Source organism: Cervus canadensis, chromosome 12 (genome assembly GCF_019320065.1).
Source record: "Cervus canadensis isolate Bull #8, Minnesota chromosome 12, ASM1932006v1, whole genome shotgun sequence".
NCBI lineage: Eukaryota > Metazoa > Chordata > Mammalia > Artiodactyla > Cervidae > Cervus > Cervus canadensis.
The window spans coordinates 2,526,022-2,543,548 of NC_057397.1; the positions used below are offsets into that span (position 1 = coordinate 2,526,022).

Below are 17,527 nucleotides of genomic sequence, written 5' to 3' on the forward strand. Positions count from 1 at the left end.
GGAGTATTTCCATTTTTTCCCCCCCGGGAGAATCTGAACAACTGTACTACCTAACAGGATTATGTATCCAAATTGGTATATGGTATATAAATTATATACCATATAATGGTATGTATGGTATAAATTGTATACCAAGTAACAGTAATATGGTATAAATAATATACCATGTAACAGTGTATATGGCATAAATAATATACCATGTAATGGTATATATAGTATAAATTGTATACCATATAATGCTATATATGGTATATACATTATATAAATTGGTATATAGTATATAAATTCATTTGGTATATAAATTACTTAATTTCCAAATCTCAATAAACTTAAGCAATGTACTTATATGAGGCTTAATTTCCTCATCTGGAGAAGGAGATAAAAAATAATAAGAATTAAGAGAATTAATATTCTTAAAACACTGACCATAGTGGCTGACATGTCACAGGCATCCCAACATTTGAGTTACCTTTATTGATCTAACTAAAATCACTATCAAATTCAGTTAGGGGGCAGGTAGGTCTTTCTGCTACTAAATAAAGTCATAACATTGGGGCAGCTTTTTTAAGATTCAGAGTTAGAAGATATATTCAAGACAAAGTAGTCCACTGCTTTCCAACTGCCAAATCTAGTAATGGACCCTCTCTATGCATCCCAGGGACATGGGTGCTCAGCCTTGACTTGCATCCGCCCAGAGACGAGGAGTTCATTTCCTACCAGGACGGCTTGTGCCCTGAGTGTACAGCTCCTGGGTTTTAATAGTTCTGTACCTTGACTCTGAATACGCCTTCCTTGGACTTCCTTCCCGGTCCAGTGGTTAAGACTCTGTGCTTTCCAGTGCTGGCTGTGTGGAGTCAATGCCTGGTCAGGGAACTGAGACCTCACACACCGCATAGTGCGGCCAAAATAATAATAATAAATTAATTAAAAAAATAATCCTGAGCTCTTCAAGATTGATTGTGTGTGTGTGTGAGAGAGAGACACAGAGAGAATTGGAGACAGGGGGGTGGGAGACAGGGCACTGTTTATTTCCTTGAAGCCTCAAAAATGTGGAAAGTGGAGACAGAGGACGCTGGCAACAGGACCCCTGGTAGTATCAGAGGTGTCTCTGTTGCTGATCCCGTGAGGAAGGGCTCTCGTGGAGGAGAAGTGGTGGCCCTCCTCTCTGGACTTGGCTGGTAAGACAACTGCAGGACGATCGGGGAAGGATGGGCCAAATCAAAAGCAGGCTCCTGAATTCCTGTGCCCATTCCCGAGGTCTGGTTCCCTGCCTGCATCCTGCGAGCCTCTCAGGGCGCAGACGTGCGTCTCCAAGGGCCCCTGCTTGTCTCCCATAACGCCCACCTCTCCTCCGTCTCATGACTCCGCAGGTCCTCTCCTCTGTGGGTTGCTGAGCTCCCCTGATGTCCTGCTATGTCACGTCAGAGACTGGAGGGACCCTGCGGAAGCCCAGGCTAATGCTTCCTGTCCCGGGGTGACCTACGACCAGGACAGCCGCCAGGCGACGCTGCGTCTGGGAGGACAGGAGATCGGGGGTAAGTGTCTGCCTTCGTCCCGGGTGCGTTCCTTCACAGTGACCTGGGTTCACCAGCAAGGTCTGCTCCTCTGCTGGGAACCCTCTCTGTATCCTGAGGAATTCATCCTTCCAAAAAGAATTTGTACCAAAATGCTGCATTAAAAGCAACCAGAGCTTCTCAGCAATGCTCCATAAGAAGCGTGGTGTGGCTCTGGGGCCTCAGGTTGGCTCAGGGTAGGCAGGCTCAGGGGGACGGCTGTGCTGACCTCGGCCAGGTTTGCTCATGTACTGGGGTCACTTGGCAATTGGATGATGTTGCTTGGACTTGACCGCGGTGGCCTGGCCCTGCTTCCGTGCCTCGCCTTCTAGATGAGCTTATTCTCCTGTGGGCAGAAGTGGGAGCGTGCGTGCATGCCAGGTGGCTTCAGTTGCATCCGACTCTTTGTGAGTAGCCCGCCAGGCTCCTCTGTCCTTGGATGCTCCAGGCAAGACTCCTGGAATGAATTGCCATCCCCTCCTCCAGGGAATCTTCCCGACCCTGGAATCCAACCCACATCTCCTGTGTCTCCTGCACTGGCAGGCAGGTTCTTTACCGCTAGTGCCACCTGGGACGTCCCAGGAGAGGGAGAGAACAGGGAAGGCAAGCCGGGACACTGAAGGATGAGACTTGGGTCCGACACTGTCACCAAGACCTCATTGCGCTGGCCTCACCTGAAGTCAGGGCTGGGGAAACATACTCCATTCTTTAGCGGGAGCGACTGCAGAGTCCTGTGTAAAATGTGTGGTTCCAAGGAGGGGTGAAGAACTGGAGGCCAAAATGCAATCTGTCTCCCAAGTGAGTGCCCCCCTGGGCAGAGTTCCCCCTCTGACAGTTAAGGAATTCCAGGCGGTAACCACTGCACCGCCCATCCTACTTAGAGGGGCATGAGGAACTGTGGGGCCCCTGACATGGGCTCAACTGATGGAAATAACCCTTGAGCTGGCTCCTTGGTCTTTTTCCTTTGAGAAGCTCTTCCAACCTTTTCCTCAAGCATGTAAGTGTTGGATCTAAAGGTCACCCCGAGATCATGCACTCCACCCCTCATTTTACAGGGAGGTATGTTAGCAACTGCGACCCCAGTGGGCAGTCAGCTCTCTCTGTCTCCCCTGGCCCTGGGTGGCCTCCACCTGCAGATCCCTACCTGGGAGGGGCTGAGACTGCCCTGTCCTGAGCCAGGACAGACCACACCAGTGCGCCTCAGTGTGGTCAGGACCAGCAGGCAGGCTGAGCATCACCAGGGGATCAGGAGAGATACGCGTTCTCAGGCCTCTCCCCGAACCCCCAGGGATCCACTCTAACAGGCTGTCTGATGATGCTATGTCCGCTAAGTCTAAGAAGCTCTGAGTAAGTAGGTGACCTGGAAGTTCTCTTCCGACCTCAAGAGTCTGAGTTTACAGGGCCCAGTTGCTCACTTACTTCTTCAGATCCAGTGTGAGGTCAGGGGCAGCCAGGCTCCATCTTATCTACTCTCTGCTCTATTTATCTGCCAGCCCTTGAACGTCAGAACTGGACCCCGTGGTTCTAGTCTACCCTCTGAGCGGGGAGGGGCGAAAGCCCACGCTGGTGTCAGCCAGAAAGAGGAGGGAGGGGGCTGACCTGTCAAAAGAGCCGTGAGATCCCCTGGAACGTGGTCCTCTATGGGCTGGCAGAGACTGGGTCCTGCCTCCCGGAGAAGTTTCCATGCTCTGCTTCTCAATGTGCTGCAGCTCTTGGGGTTTCAATGGCAGTGAGCTCAAGGTCACCTCCTCCAAGAGCCCTCCCTGACTACCCACAGAGCTTATTCCTTCCTCCTCTGTGGGCCTTCAAGCGTACTTCATGCATTGGTCTTTTAGGAAGCACAGGACAATGGGCAGTGCGCTGAAGCTGAGCCTTTGTCTGGCTGCTTCCCTCCCTGGCCCAGTTGAGAGTTTGCCCCGTGGTGTTGAATTACAGTTTTGGACACCAGCTGTGTGGCCTTGAGCAAGCCAGTAAATGTCTGCAGGCCTGATTGCTAATGGGGTAATGACAGCTCCCCGCTCACTGGGTTTCTGTGAAAATGAAAGGAGAGGATAGACAATAACAGTACTCATAGAAATGTCTTCCATCATGCTTACTAAGAGCCAGGCCCTGCTCCAAGGTCTTGAGCTGTTCTAACTCACGGATCCTCAACATGGTGCTTTGGGGGAGGCACTAGTGTTACCATTGTTCCCATTTTACAGCTGTAGACACTGAGGCAAACAAGTGAGGGCTTCCCAAGGTCTCAGAGCTGTAAGTAGAAGGGTTGGGACCTCAGTCCAGGCATTCTGCCTCCAAAGGCCTCCAAAGTGACTTTCTTAACTGCCTCCTTATATTGGTACTTTCAGATGATCCCCGTGTAGAACTTAGTAGAATATTTGACACACAGTATTAATATTACATGATATCACTAAATGATATCTGTCATTTTTGGTTATATTTTAAGAACTAGACTTATTATATAGTATATAATAAGATCTGTGTCTTATTAACTTCTGGATTCACACTATGGAACGTAAGACCTGGAATAGAGACTGTACATAGTACCTGTGGAATGCCTATTCACCAAAGCCTGGAAAAAAATATTACAGAATTTGGTGGAATTCCATGAGGATTCGTTTCTTTTGTGGTAAATAAAATCAAATAGTTTATTTCTATGATGGAAAGTTAACATATGGGATCCGTTATTCTGAGAGGTAGCCCAGGGTGAAAACGAGCATTTGAAGAAAGATACATGATCAATTCGTGGGCAGTAAATGCAGAGTGAATCGCTTAACACAGAGTGTGTGCTTGGTCCATGCCCAAGAAGTGGAGACTGTGCCCTCATCTGGCCTCCCTGAGATGGAGTGGTTACTTTTGAAGTTTTTTTTCCAGGGCCCTGGGTGTATATGTATATCTTGGGGTCCAGGTGGAGCTTTATGAAGGGAACTCTTTGCTGGGAATTTCAGGCAGCCTCAGTCATGTTCGTGATGTTCCAGATTGAGGGTTGCTTTGTATACAGGGTGACTTGGAGGTCACCTCCAGTTGGGAACTGTAAGGAAAGGAAGGGATCCTTCCTTTCCACAATAGAAAGTCAGCTTCAAGTACAATTAACCCCTGAGAAAGTAAACATAGGGATTAAAATTCTTACTAAAGTGCGAATAGCTGAAAAAATCCTTTCCTAATGGCAGATATTGATGAAAGGAAAGAAGAGTGAGAATTCCAGGTATCTGAACAGCTGATGGAACCAGTGTAGACTGGATTGGGAGAACATGAGAGGAGGTAGGGGCAATAAAGAGGAACTCCATCCATCCCACGGTGGTTGAGGGTCAACTTCTCTTCCTTCCATTTAGCAAATGGTTAGATGCTCATTAAAATACAGACTCTGGAATCAGACTTCAGGAGGCAAATCCCAATGTGAATGCTTACTCATTGTATGATCTCTTTGTCTTGGTTTTTCTAATTATAAAATGAGTTTTATGGTGATTTCTGATGCTTGGGGAGGTTGGAAGGATCCTAGGAAGAATGCACGTGAAGTCCTTGGAATACTGCCCAGACGGGCACTGGGTAGATACTGGAGATGCTGCAGCAGTGGTTTGCACTGAAAACGTTGCAGTTGAATCCTGCTTCCTCCTCCCCGACCAGTTCCATAACCTTGTTCAAATCACCTAATCCCCCCACCCCGAACCTCAGGATTTTCATCTGCAAAATAGGGGTGTACTTTTTAATATCTTACACAATGAAGCAGGGCTTCCCAGGTGGCTCAGTGGTAAAGGATCCTCCTGCCAATGCAGCAGATACAGGAACATGGGGATTGATCTCTGGGCCGGGAATATCCCCTGGAGGAAGAAATGGCTACCCGTTCTTGGGGGAGGCACTCCCAGTACTCTTGCCGGGAAAATCCCATCGACAGAGGATTGCTAACATGCACTACAGGCTGAAGTTTAAGGTGGTTTTCTGAACCCCAAGTCCCTGGTCCCCTGCCTGCACATCCAGCAGAAGTGTTCTGCAGGACGTCTGGTTTGGACGTCGACTCGTCGGTCAGCTCACAGGTATGCTCAGGACCTGCTTCGTCAGGTGGCCTGGTTCTTGGAGAATGAGCATTTACTTAGAAAGCGTCAGTGAATGGAACACCCTAAATTCAAATAGTAAGCATGTCAGTATCCGTGTTGCATTTTACAAAGCATTTTCCATCAGCTCAGTTGATCCGTGTTTGACAGTCTGGTGAGACCGAGGCCATCTGAGGCACAAATGTGAGGTTGTATCACACTTTTGCTCATGGGAGTGAGGTTCAAAGCTGTGATGTGTCACATTTCAAGAAGCTATCTTTGTATTAATTGCCGTGGCTAGGGCTTCAGCTGCAGCTTCGGGGATCAGAGTTGTCAGGGCCAGCACTCACTGTCTGCTGAGATGGTCCTGCACCTGCTTGGCTGGAAGCAGAAAGTGCTTCAGAGGGATCCTTCCCTCAAAGCAGCAAACTAAGGGGTCTGGTAATTGAAAAGTGTGCTGGCTGGCCATCTCTCTGGGGCCGCTGTACTGCAGTCAGTCATTGGGTGATGAATGTCAGCTACCAGCCTGCTCTACTCCAGGAGTCTGAAGGACTGTGGGGGCAAGGGAACAAAAGGTGCAGGAGAGGCGGAGGGGCGAGTGTGCGCTGCAGTGCCGAGTGGGGGGTGCAGGACAGCCGTGGGGAGGGGAGTTGCTGAGCTCACCTGTGCCGAGTGGGGGGTGCAGGACAGCCATCGGGAGGGGAGTTGCTGAGCTCACCCGTTCACCTCTCGTCCTGAGAAGCAGCTGGCTGTGAGGTGCCCAGCCGGGCAGTTGGATCACTGAGATGGGTGGAGTGGTTTCTGCTCCCAAGGGGCTCACAGGCTAGTTGGGGTGACCTATAGGGACGTTATTAAAGTGTGGTGGGCTTCCTGTTTGCCCATCTTATGGGCTGATGACAGATCATTGGACACAGAATCCCCCTGAGCACGTCTTTACTCTCTCTTAAAAAAAATTTTTTTTTTCTATAGCACAATTTTGGGCTTCCCTGGTGGCTCAGTCAGTAAAGAATCTTTCTGCAACGCAGGAGACTGCCTGCCAATGCAGGAGACCCAGGTTCGATCCCTGGGTTGGGAAGATGCCTTGGAGAAAGAAATGGCAACCCACTTAATATTCTTGCCTGGGAAATTCCATGGACAGAGGAGCCTGGTGGGCTACTGTCCATGGGGTTGCAAGAGTCGGATCTGACTTAGCAACTAAACCACCACCATAGCACAATTTTATGTGTGTATGAAACAGGGCATTAAAATTGAATTTTCATCCAGACATCAATACACAATAGCTATGACATTTCCAAGTGAGGAATCACTGTGGACATTCAATGTAAATTCTCAAGAACCATTTCCCGGACCCCCAAACACCTACTTGGATGATGTAAAAGGTAGCAAAACAGAGGAAGGAGAATTTTGTAAGTAGGCTTATTTGGGAGAGAGCTGAGGGACATGTCTCCTCTTCTGTTAAGCCAACCAACCCTTTCTCACTCCAGAGGAGTTTAGGGTAGACTTCTGATATTACCCAGAACAAACAAATACATCTCCAAACAAACAACCCCACGAATCACCTGGAAACCATCTTATTGGCACTTTTCACTTCATGAGGTTTCTCTTTCCTGTCACCAGCTTTCTTGTTAACCTTTGTGCCTGGGTTGACATGTGTCTCAATAGAGGAATCCACTCAGAGTTTGCTCTCCTAAATTCCCAATGGACATCTCTGGACTTTTTCAACTATTTGGTGTTGGCTAGATTGATCTTGTTTCTAAGAAAAAGTCTTAGTAATCTCTAAGCTCTGGAGAAGGACATGGCACCCCACTCCAGTACTCTTGCCTGGAAAATCCCATGGATGGAGGAGCCTGGTAGGCTGCAGTCCATGGGGTTGTGAGGAGTCAGACACGACTGAGCAACTTCACTTTCACTTTTCACTTTCATGCATTGGAGAAGGAAATGGCACCCCACTCCAGTGTTCTTGCCTGGAGAATCCCAGGGATGGGGGAGCCTGGTGGGCTGCCATCTATGGGGCCGCACAGAGTTGGACACAACTGAAGCGACTTAGCAGCAGCAGCAGCAATCTCTAAGCTCTGTCTCATTTCCGACAGTGACTTGTAGTATAAATGAATAAAAAATAGGCAGATTAAGCATCTTCTAATGTCCATAGGGATTTAAAATTTGATGGGAGAAACAGGCCTTGGCAGAAGTACTCCTGGGTTTGTTCTAAATCCTAAAGCTTCATGTTGTTGGTTCATGGTGAGGCTCAGCTTGCTGGCTGGCATTCTCTTCATGGGAGTCTGTTTTGTATCAATGATTGTCATTTTCTTGGAGTGCTGGGGGCTGAGAGGGAGGAACTCACATGCCCCCATGATGCTTGTTGTCACCGGATGACTCTGGAGTGGATGTATGGCGGATACTTACACACGGATGACCCTATTGGTTCTTTACAGTAGCCATCATTAGCACCAAGCAGAGCCTGAGACTAGGGTTCAGGAGTGTAGTTTATGCAGGAAGGACAAGGAATAGAAGTAGAGACATGGGGGGGAGAATAATACAGAGAAGAGAAAATGGCCAGTAAAAGGTAGATTCTGAAACCTGGGCTTTCCAGTTTAGGAACCTGCCCACTCCCAGTTCAGTCAATCCTAAAGGAAATCAATCCTGAATATTCCCTGGAAGGACTGAAGCTGAAGCTCCAATACTTTGGCCACCTGATGTGAAAAGCCGACTCATTGGACAAGGCCTTGATGCTGGGGAAGATTGACAGCAGGAGGGGAAGGAGGTGACAGAGCATGAAATGGTTGGATGGCATCACTGACTCAATGGACACAAATCTCAGCAAACTCCAGGAGATGGTGAAAAACAGGAAAGCCTGGCATGCTGCAGTCCATGAGGTCACAAAGAGTCGGACTTGACTTAGCAACAGAACAACAACACTTCCAGGTTTTTAGAGTCAAGCTTTTACACCCCAGATGCAGCACAGAGTCTCTGCAGAATTGTCTTGAAGTCAATTAAGATCACATAACACCCATCAACCATCAAGAATCAGGCTCCATGCCAAACTCCCACCATTCTAAATGTGTATGTGTTCCTGCAGCCTTGATTACAGAGAGAGCAGGTTACATGCGTCAGAGTCTGCAGGCCTGTTTATGTAATGGGGAAGTTTTAACTCAGTTCTTGTGGAAGGCATGGAACAATGTCTGAACAATCTAAACCATTAGCCAGGAAAAGGAGGAATCGTGTAGCTTCTGTTTTCTGTACCTTACCATCAAAAACATAGAACTGGAGAGGCTTTGAGGAATGGAGTGCAGGATCAGAAGTGTGCAGGAAGAAAACCAGTTTCACGGTCAGCCTTCTTGTGCTTGTGCAGTGAGCCTCTGGGTTTACTTGGTGGAATCCGAAAACCACTGGCTGCTTTGTTTTCCTTACACATACCTCTTTGCATTCATGAATGTGCTGAACACTGGTTCTATACCACGGGTTATGCTAGGTTTGGGTGAGAAAAAGAGGAATAAGGCTCAATTCTCAGCCTCTGGCAGTGTATTTAAGGAGCTGGAAAATTATGGTCAAGCATGGATCGGAAGATAGAAATTCCTGGCCTCACAAATACCATCCCCATTTGCCAATGGGGACTCAGAGGACTTAAGTGAGATGGAAAATTAATGCAACTGTTGACTCTTCTTTAAGTTCTGATCTCTTTAAACCAATCCTCAGTTCCTTAAGTGATGCTAAGTGTCACAGCACCATGACCCTTCCCCCTGTAGTCCCTTTGGTGCCCTAAGAAAGACATGTGGAGTCTGGTGAGGACAGAGGGAAGGAAAAGGGCCCACTGAACTGAGAAGGTATCTTGACACTGGGAAATGAGGCAGGCAGCTCCAAATAATCAGTGGTTCAATTTATTACAGGGTAACTTACTTAGAGGGTTGGATGGGGATCCAACATCAGTGATCTAGAACCATTAGTAGCTATACTCTGCACTGTTGAGGAGCCCCTGGGATGATTTATAATTAATCTAGGGTCCTGAAGAGTTGGACATGACTGGGCACATATACACACATAGGAGTATGTCCTTAGTGGCTCAGTGGTAAATAATCTGCATGCCTATACAGGAGACTCAGGTTCAATCCCTGGTCCAGGAAAATCCCCTGGACAAGGAATTGGCAACCCGCTCCAATATTCTTGCCTGAGGGAACCCCATGGACAGAGGAGCCTGGTGGGCTACAGTCCATAGGGTCACAAAGAGTTAGACACAACTGAGAGAATGGCTGAACAACAAAAGCAAATAGAGGTACGTGCTTGGGAACAAGGCATGCATTCCTAAGTCAAGATTTATGAATGGGTAGCTAGACTTATGGGTGCTGGGAATATATCAGCCAAGGTCTTCATCATTTTTTGGAGGCTACCAGAGCACAGAAACCACCTGGACTTAACAATTGTTGTGTGTGGGTTCATCTGCTCAGTCACATCCGACTCTTTGCAACCCCATGAACTGTAGTCCTCCAGGCTCCTCTTGTCCACAGAATTTTTCAGGCAAGAATACTAGAGTGGATTGCCATTTTCCTCCTCTAGGGGATCTTTCCAACCTAGGAATCAAACCTGAGTCTCCTACATTGGCAGGCAGATTCTTTAACACCAGAACCACCTGGGAAGCCCAACAATTGTTAAACAATACATATTAACTACAAAACCGTTGATGACAGAGAAGTGATTTACCAACCTGGACAGTCCTAGGCTTCAATGGAAGAATAAGAGGAACTGCATGGGCCCAAGATGGCGTCAGTTATGCTAACAGCTATACTCTGGCCAGCTCTAGTTTTGTACTAGCCACTGGAAGGAGCTCCAAGATAGACTTTGGGATGCACCTTGTATGGGAAACAGAGTGTCAGGCTCAGGAGGGGCTAGTGTCGGGTTGGTGAGGCAGTTGTGGTCATGGTGAGTCCCTAGTAGGAGCAAGCACACTCGAGCTCATACAAATAAACATCTTCTTTGCAGGTCTGACCCCCCTGGAAGGAACTAAGGACACCTTTACCAGCTTCCAGCAGGTTTATCTCTGGAAAGGTGAGCTCTGTGGTGGGGACCGTGGTGACTGTCCAAGTGAGTGCCCTGTGTGGAGAGAAGGGCCTCAATTCTCATCAGATATTAAAGTTGTAAAACAAAAATGAAAAGTGTGGAAACCCAGGGAGGGATGAAGTAAGCACTGGGTCCTGTGAGATCAAGTTCATTGACCACCAGGTGTCTTTGTCAGTAGCATGGGAGCTCTGAGGACACCACACACTTGAGGCCCTTCTCCTGGGGGACTCAGACCCAGGTGCCTCCCTCCCAGGAGCTCAGTCTTCTCTCTCATCATGTTAGACTCATCCCACATGCCTTTCACAGTCTCTGGCTCTGAGTAGGCACTTGGCCAATGTTCATAAACTCAAAGGAGGACAAACAAAGCAGTGAAGAATCCACCTGCCAATGCAGGAGACATCGATTTGATCCCTGGGTTGGGAAGATCCCCTGGGAGAGGAAATGGCAGCCCACTTCAGTATTCTTGCCTGGAGAATTCAATGGATAGAGGAGCCTGGTGGGCTACAGTCCATGGGGTCGCATAGAGTTGGACATGACTGAGCGACTGAGCATGAACAACTTTTATAATAGTGTGTATAACTATACTTCAATTAAAAAAATAAAAAAATAAAATTCTGGTAAATAACCTTCTAGCTGGTGGAAAACTAAGGACTTGCTTCTCCCCTAGGACATTTGCCCCACTAAGCAGAAGCATCCCGAGATCCACCTAAAACCTAGTTCCCCCATCATGGAAGACCTGTTACTGACTTGGGAGTTTTATTTAACTCTTTTGAATTCCATTTCATTTACTCTCCACCTGCCTGTTCTAGAATAAGTTATTTCAAGTCTCTGAGTCTCAGTTTTCTCAAGAGTAAAATGGAAATCTTACTCCTTACCTTCATGGAGTCTTGTGAAGACCAATATTTATGAGCATACTCTGTTAACTCTGGAGGATTTTGTAAATGTTGATAATTTCAGCATCAAGGACAATGATAGTTCTCTTATGGAGAAGTTGGTTGATGTTCCATAAAAAGCCAAAGAATGCAGAACTATGCCACTGGATTTGTTCAGATCTTATTGGGGCCCCTGACTGTGGACCCTAAGGATTTCTCACATTGTCATTATCATTTTGTTGGCCAGAAAAATACCTCCCTTTTCCTCTCGAATATTAGAACAATAATCCCTTTTTCTCTCCTAGATTCTGACATGGGGTCCCGGTCTGAGTCTATGGGATGCAGAAGAGACATGGAACCAAGGCCAGCATCTCCAACAGAAACAGGTACCCACCCCAAACTTCTTGATATACTTGGGGGTCTGGCTGTGGAGACAAGATGGTCATGCCAAAGGTCTGATCTGTGAATGGACCCATGATGGGTAAGCTGGAACTTTCAAGTCTGGGGCTGAGCAGAGCTGAGAGCTGTCTTCACAGATGAAGGCTGCCATTTGGGAGGGAGATAGATATTCCACGTGGCTTCAGAAGACAGAGGGCATATCAGTGGTTCTCATTTACAAAGAGGCAGATTTGACTCCTCGACTTCCTAACTGTGGGGTGGGCTGCTGCGGTCAGGATAGACAAGTCACATGAGTCTCTTCAGGGAGATTGGACAGAAATGTCGTGAGCAAGAGTCCTGCCTTAGTGAAAAGTTGAACCAGATGGCTCTCAGGTTTACTCCCCAACAAAGATTCTAAGATTTTGCAACTCCATAGTTTTTAGGACTTTCTGGGACCTTCTGAACTTTTCTTGCCTTACCAGACTCCCAGCCATATTGATTCCAAACTGGCTCTGGGATCATTGAGCCTGCAAGTGTGTGTGTGTGTGTGTGTGTGTGTGTGTGTGTGTGTGTGTATGCATGCATATGTGAGAGAGAGAGAGTCAGAAAGAGAGAGAGAGAGACAGACAGAGAGATTTGCCATGAGATAAAGCCAAAGGAAGTTGACTCGCCCTTTCTTTTTCAGATTTGACAACAGGCCTTTTCTCCTCTGTGGACCTTAACCAGGTCATTGTTGATCGAAACCTATCCCTGCCCAGCCAGCAACACTGGCTTTTCAAACACTTATTTTCGCTTCAGCAGGCAAACCTGTGGTGCCTTTCTCGTGAGTATCTTAGCCCTCATCCTCCTTCTTCTCCACCCTGTGGTCAGGCAACACAGGCCTAGGTTAACAACTCTTGAGACATAGACAAGATCAAATTCAATAGCATAACTCAGAGAGCACTTCAGTATTAGTGTCATGAGTGATACAGAAGACAGGACATAACCACATCTTCAGAAGCTGATTGTGTAGTCAGTATCTACTCTGCTCCCAGAACCTATCATCCAATCATCCAATAATTCATGCATCCATCCATCCATCCTCCTATCCATCCATCCATCCATCCATCCATCCATCCATCCATCCATCCTCCTATCCATCCATCCATCCATCCATCCATCCATCTATCATCTATCCATCAATCCATCCATCCATTCATCCAGCTATTCTCTACCTGATAGGTATGTCCTGTGTTGAGCATGTGCTATGTTCTAGACTCTGTGTTTGACCTTGGGGATGAGAAAATAAAAAGTGAGTCAGTCATACCCCCCTCTCTCTCAACGAGCTCACATGTACCAGAACAAAGTTGGACACTAGAGTGGGAGCAGGGGAGACTGTTCACAGCGTCACCAAGTTTTACATCCTATGGTCTGTAGTCTGAGACCCTGACTGCCTCTGAGATGCTCCCGGGGAAGGCTCAATGGTATTTCACCTTCTCTCCTCCCATATTGCTGAGTTTACAGCTGACCCCTCACTCTCCCGGCTCTGCCTTTGTTCAGAGCCCCCTGGACTCACTGTTTTCCAGCTGGCAGAACCCTGGTATTTTTCTTGAGCCTTCCAGACTGGGCAACCTCTACTGTCCCAGAAGATCCTGCAGGGATAACCTTCCCCCACCAGCCTCCCAGGGACTAACACCCAGCTGCTGTCTTGCCTGTAGGCTGTGTTGGAGAGCCCTCTTTCTGTCAGCTGGCAGAGGTAATGGACAGTGAACCCTTGTACTTCATCTGCACCCTCTACCCGGAGGCCCAGGTGTGTGACGATATCCTGGAGTCCAGTCCCAAGGGCTGCAGGCTGATCCTGCCCCGAAGGCCAAGTGCCCTCTACAGGAAGAAAGGTGAGCGCTTGGTCGGATCATCCCAAACTGCATTTTCAGTGGGCTGCTGACTCTGTGGTTTTAGAAATACCCTGATCAGCTCTTCTTCTTTTCTAAGGGAAGTTACCCAGGCTTCTTGTAGAGATGCAGAGGCATTTAGAAATGTATCAGATTGACCAGAAAGAAGAAGCTTGCTCTGGACTCGACTGCTCTTAGAAATCATGTTTATTGAGTATAGCAGTGGGAATTCCCATTGGATGTTTATCAGAGAAAATCCCAACAGCTGTGGCTTCAATAAGACAGAAGTTGATTTTACCCTTTGGGAACATCAGTGATACTCTGGGGAGAGGGATTCACCTTGCATAGTTTTCACTTCTTCCGTGATGTTGTGATCTTCCGCTTACTGTTCTGTCTTCTTTGTTGGAGGCCTTTCTTAGGTATCTGGTAACCCTTGATTTTCCACTTCAGTGTAAGAGAGGGGCCCAGAAGCTAACTGGGAAGCTCTAAGTGTGTGGTGGGAGCATGTTGACCTTGGGTTTCTTTGTAGGATGACCTAGTTGGGCTGCCCTTTGGGGACTCCCTCACATCTATGTGGACTTCCTTGGTGGCTTAGATGGTAAAGAATCTGCCAGCAGTGCAGAAGACCTGGCTTCGATCCCTGGGTTGGGAAGATTCCCTGGAGAAGGGAATGGCAACCCACTCCAGTATTCTTGCCTGGAGAATCCCATGGACAGAGGAGCCTGACAGGCTATAGTCCATGGGGTCACAAAGAGTTGAACATAACTGAGCGATGACCATTTTCATATCTACGTGTTTAGGCCCTTCCTCCAGATGAATCGTGTATAATATCTGGCCTGGGGACATGAGCCTGGCTGCTTATGGTTTAGATGCCAAATAAGGTTGGAAAAATGAAGGAGTCTCAATGTTCACCACTTAGACTAACTGGAAAAAAAATTCCCTGGCTTCAGCATGGTCCTGTTCGCACTGTAACTCGCTCAGGTGCCCCTGAGAGACCTCACCTTTGTACAATGGGAAGGGGAAGTTGTTGGAAAACAAGAAGACCTCTGGAGACATACCTGCTTCTGTAAAAGACTTCCATGCCATTCTGCCTCAGCTCACTTTCATCCCAGTACTGTGGATGCATAAAGCTTTCAGGACTCCAGAAGATGTATGTGTGTGTGCCAAGTCATGTCTGACTCTCTGTGACCCCATGGACTCTAGCCTAGGGCCTTCCCAGGTGGCACTAGTGGTAAAGAACCCACCTGTCAATGCAGGAGACGTAAGAGGTGAGGTTCGATCCCTGGGTCGGAAAGATCCCCTGGAGGAGGACATGGCAACCCGCTCCAGTATTTTTGCTTGGAGAATCCCGCGGACAGAGGAGCCTGGCAGATGGCAGTCCACAGGGTCATATAGTGTTGGACACAACTGAAGTGACTTAGCTCACACAGACTGTAGCCTGCCAGGCTCCTCTGTCCATGGGATTCTCCAGGCAATATACTGGAGTGTTGCCATTTCCTGCTCCAAGGATCTTCCTGACCCAGGGATTGAACCCACGTCGCCTGCATCTCCTACATTGGCAGGCAGATTCTTTACCACTGAGCCACCTGGGAAGCCCCCCCAGAGGGTGTATGGGGTTGCTTCTTCCCACAGAAAAGTCAAGAATTCAGCCTTCTTAGGTTTATGAGGTCAATTTTTACTCCTCTCTATTTTTTCTAGCTTCCAAAATTTGTCACTCTGTCCTGTTTCCTATTCTCTTTTGCCTTGTGGGTGTATGCCTTTACAAAAATCCCTTTGCTGTGATTTTAGTGAGATTTGGGGAGAGAACAGAGAGTAAGTCTGTGGGTTTAATATGCTATCTTTAATCAGAAGTTCTCAGTAGGGGTTTGTATACTTTGTCCCCTACAGAAGTATTTTTCTGGTTACAGTGCATCTCCCCTTAAATAATATGATGTCTTTCTTCCTCTGTGTAGTTGTGCTGCAAGACAGAGTGAAGAATTTTTACACTCGCCTACCATTCCAAAAGCTGACGGGGATTTCCATTAGAAACAAAGTGTCTATGTCTGACAAATCCATTTCCAATGGGTAAGCTGCTTTCATTCATCCCTGCCCTCTACAATACTTATTATGAGGACCCTTCTATTTTCATAAAGAAGGTGATATGATATCAGTTAAAGACACCAGCATAAAAAACTGCAAAACTCAAAGCAAAGGTGAAAAAGTAATAAAGAGGCAACTCTATCTCAAAACCGTGGCTAAGGTCAGTGACTCATAATCAACACAACATTTAGCCCTGAACCTAAGGCCAGCTGATACAAAAGGGGAACTTGACCTGTTTTTTTTTTTTTTTTTATCAGTTAATACAAATTATCAAGCATTGAAATTAACTTGATCAGCAAAGTCTCCCTACTGCATTCAGAACCCAGAGAGCATGCAGAACTTTTCATAGGGTCCGAGGCATATAAAGTCTTTTATTTAATTTTTTATTTAAAAATGTATCCTGTGGAACTTCCCTGGTGATGCAATGGTTTAGACTGCACTCCCAATGCAGGGGGCATGGATTCAATTGCTAGTCAGGGAACTAAGATCCCACATCCTACACAGTGAAGCTGAAAAAAAAAATTAAGAAAAGTTTTAAAAATATATTTTAATTAGCTATAACTTAGTTGTTTTCATTGAATGTGACTAGTGTTTCTCTCCACTAGTCTGTGAATCTCATCCATCAGAATCGCCAGAAGGGCTTCTTACAACCTGTGGTCCTGGATCTTACCCTGGACCTCCCGAATCAGCATTTACGGGGCGCTCAGGAATGTGAATTTTAACCAAGTTCTCCCTGTAGAAGTTAGAATTTGAGAGTCATCCATCTATGAGCTATGGATCTCCAAAGTGTTGTTGATATATAAAACTATGCCCTGCTGCTGGCATTTAAGATTGGCTTTCGAAAACGGAGTTTGAAAGATGATAAAAGAGGTCTGGCTGGGCACTGCCCGTGCTGATGGGAGTGGGGAAGAAAGGGAGGGGGGAAAACGGGGATCAGCCTGGCCCTGGTGCTGGGTCGGGGGTTGCAGGAGCAGAGCTTGTGTGTCTGGATGCCGGGAAGGGTGTCACAGAGAGCAGGCCCCCAGAAGTCAGAATGACAGTGATTCAGCCCACCTCGAGGATCCCGTCCAGCACAAACCTTCAGGCCTCCTCTTTCTCCTCTTCTGCCAGCTTCTTCGAATGTGAGCGATTGTGTGACATGGACCCGTGCTGCACCGGCTTTGGCTTTCTGAACGTTTCTCAGTTAAAAGGTAATGGTGGTAACAACTCCTTCTGTAAAGTACCCAGCACTTTACAGTCTAGAAACATGTTCACACCTATGCTGTTGTTTAGTCGCTAAGTCGTGTCCGACTCTTTTGTGACTCCATGGTCTGTAGCCCACCAGGCTTCTCTGTCCATGGGGTTTCCCAGGCAAGAATACTGGAGTGGGTTGCCGTCTCCTTCTCCAGGGGAACTTCCTGACCCAGGGATCAAACTCGCATTTCCTGCATTGGCAGGCAGGTGGATTCTTTACCATCTGATCCACCAGGGAAGCTCTGTTCACATTTATGGTCTGATCTAATCCACAGCATCTCCTCGTGGGGGCTTGAGAGAGGGCAGGTGGCTGGTAAATATGATAGCTGGGACAGGGCTACTGGCCAGTACCCAGTCAGCTGGACACCACGCTTGTGCCTGACCCAAGTAGCCTTCCTGCCATGGCTCACCAAACTGTCTTCTGCTTGCTTTTCAAGACCTGGGTCAGGCAGCTTGGTGGGCTGAAT

The 17,527-nt window shown here is 47.4% G+C and overlaps 1 protein-coding gene across 1 annotated transcript in view; it reads left to right on the forward strand.

Moving 5' to 3' along the window:
* Nucleotides 1–17,527, forward strand: part of TG (thyroglobulin) — a 235,697-nt gene that overhangs the window by 63,308 nt on the left and 154,862 nt on the right. Inside the window, exons 27-33 of the mRNA XM_043483790.1 lie at nt 1,371–1,535; nt 10,550–10,615; nt 11,805–11,885; nt 12,563–12,700; nt 13,575–13,751; nt 15,701–15,812; nt 16,938–17,017. Coding sequence (XP_043339725.1) covers nt 1,371–1,535; nt 10,550–10,615; nt 11,805–11,885; nt 12,563–12,700; nt 13,575–13,751; nt 15,701–15,812; nt 16,938–17,017 — 819 coding nt within the window. The remainder of the gene's footprint in view (nt 1–1,370; nt 1,536–10,549; nt 10,616–11,804; nt 11,886–12,562; nt 12,701–13,574; nt 13,752–15,700; nt 15,813–16,937; nt 17,018–17,527) is intronic.